Source organism: Penaeus monodon, chromosome 15 (assembly GCF_015228065.2).
Source record: "Penaeus monodon isolate SGIC_2016 chromosome 15, NSTDA_Pmon_1, whole genome shotgun sequence".
NCBI lineage: Eukaryota > Metazoa > Arthropoda > Malacostraca > Decapoda > Penaeidae > Penaeus > Penaeus monodon.
In genome coordinates this window covers 27,870,575-27,873,014 of record NC_051400.1, presented here as the reverse complement: position 1 = coordinate 27,873,014, position 2,440 = coordinate 27,870,575, and the positions used below count along the sequence as shown (strand labels likewise).

The 2,440-nt window shown below is 37.5% G+C and overlaps 1 protein-coding gene across 1 annotated transcript in view; it reads left to right on the top strand.

The window, feature by feature from the left end:
* Positions 1 to 1,002, top strand: part of LOC119581893 (DNA polymerase epsilon subunit 3-like) — a gene marked incomplete in the record, with an annotated part of 7,987 nt that extends 6,985 nt beyond the window's left edge. Inside the window, 1 exon segment of the mRNA XM_037930053.1 lies at positions 611 to 1,002. Within this exon segment, the coding sequence (XP_037785981.1) occupies positions 611 to 703 (93 nt within the window).
* Between the last annotated feature and the right edge of the window lie 1,438 nt (positions 1,003 to 2,440).

The following is a 2,440-nucleotide window of genomic DNA, read 5'->3' as shown; positions in this document are numbered from 1 at the left end:
TTTCTTATCTACTTGAAATTTTTTTTTTATAAGTTTCAGTTGATCCAAAAAAGCAGAAAAGATCATAAAAAATTACGTAAATAGACCTCAGACTGATTACGTTTAAAAAAAATCCCTATTTCAAAATAATTCGCCTGCGATGTCCAAAAGGTTAAGGGTATCTTAGGGTTTCTTTCAGTTCAGTTGAAAATAGAGAAATTATTCCACTTAGACTACTCGTTTTCTATGGAATTCTGCAGTTTTTAAGTAATTTCAGTGACAAAAACGCTTTAGCACGGAAAATACAAGTTATTAGTGACGAATGCAAGGTGGCCAAGATATGAGTATAGTTCGTAATTTGAATGTTTGAGGGTAATATTGTTTTCAGACATTGCTCCAACGCGTGCGACCTTTATACTTCCTTTATACTTCAAGAACAGGGTATTCGAATATCATGGAATATTAGATGACATCCAGTCCTGTGTAACTTATATGGTACCCCCCCCCCCCGCCGCTTCCTCCACTCAACACACGCATACGTATTGCAAGAAATGCACATTTACAACGATGCAAATTACTGCGAACAGTCTACAAATCTAATGTACTAATGCACTGATTTTTTTTTCTACAGCTCTTAGGGAGAATCAAGAAGCTGAAAAGAAACAAAGGAAAAATAAAGCTAAACCTTGGGAAGAAAATGAAGAGAAGAAAGCGTGCTGCATGAGCGAAAGGTCCTTAGAGAGAAAAAAATCTGAAGGTATATTAGAGGCAGTACTTTCAGCCTTTGCCCTTTATTGCGGTAATGAACTGTGCTAATATGTGACTTTTGTTATTCGGGTTGTGTGTCTTCTGTGATAAAGACTGCACAGTAACTAAAATTAGATCGTATGCTTCATATGTTTACACAGGTTGAGGAAGCCTAAATACTGTGACTCAGTAATGCATTTAATACTCTTTGTATGTCGAAGTTGTAACTTTTGTGGTAAACAAAGGGCTTTTAAATAAAATGACATTTATATGCAACTTCATAATTTCATTTTGGTACCATTCTATTATGCCAGATCAAATTTACACGTCTGTCTCTGATTAACCACACTGGGGGAAAAAAGGGTGCTTTAAATAAACAGAAGGCATAATTGCGTTACAAAATAATACCTTTTTCTTTAACTACAAAATCATTATGACAATTTTATGCACATAGTGCGACAGTGTATAATGCTGATTATTCTTAGTGCACTGTGCAGTTTCGCGTTTCCATACAAAAGCATGTACTCTTGATAACGACCACGGACTAAATGCAGAAAACAAACCCCAGTGTAATCTTTTACCATCATGTCATCGCCTTGCAAATGATTTAACCACATAATCATTTTATCATTCCACTGCTGATGTGATAACGAGCGACATCGGTCGTATAGAGCTGAGGGTGGAAAAGGCGTTCAATCTTACTGATGAGGTGGAGAAATACGCCCATCGCCAATGGCCGAGTGGAGTGACAGGGCTAATCAACTTTTTCTGATCGAGGTGGATGTTTTGATTACCTTCAACCCCAACATGGAGGAATGATAATCAAAACACCAAAAGGACATAGACCTGGAAGAGGACCTCCACAGAACGACCGTAAAGTTATTTTCCTTCAGAAGAAATGTGAACAACGACTCTTCCTCGCACTTTCAAATTTAACCTGAATCTTAAATACTGACTTGACACCAGTTCATCCAGAGCAGAGCTGGAATTCGCATGGTAATGCATGAAAGACTGAGAAGGCAGTGTAGTGGGGGGAAAAAGCGTAACACATTTATATTTAACCATACTGTATGTGTACAATACATCGCTCGCAACCCTTTTTCTTCGTAGAAGTCCTTTTCTTTAAGTGTGTTACTCGGTCACCTCTCGTGTAAAAATGGCGTCTCTAACTTCTTGGAGGAAAGATAAAAGTCCAACGAACTAGTGTGGTGGGTCAGAGAGAACAGTGGTCTTGATGTGACTGAAGCATTTGTGCATTGTGAAATGACTGAATGGCATGCTATCATGATGGAATATCTAGTTACCATCGTGCCCTTAATTCAGGTTGTACAAAATACCTTTCTTCAGATCCTTATAGAACGTAACAAAAAAAATCAACATAAACAGTCTGAACCTGACTCGCCCGCGATGCAAAACCATTAATGCCCCCACTTATAAAAAGAATGATAATGATAAAAAGTAAAATTAGAAAGTGATCTTGTGTGGTAGAAGAATTGATTAGGAGGAATACTTCTAAGTGGATGCCAGCTAAATTGAAATCAGATGCTTTTGCATTTCATACTCCATTTTACCAAAATATGCACAAGACCTTCAGATCAAATTATCCTTGAAAGTCAGCATTGATGAAAAAAAAAGATACATCTTGATTTGTAATGCTGCAGTGCATTGCAGGATGTTAACAGGCTGAATTTGTCGCACCTAGGGAAAATGAGTG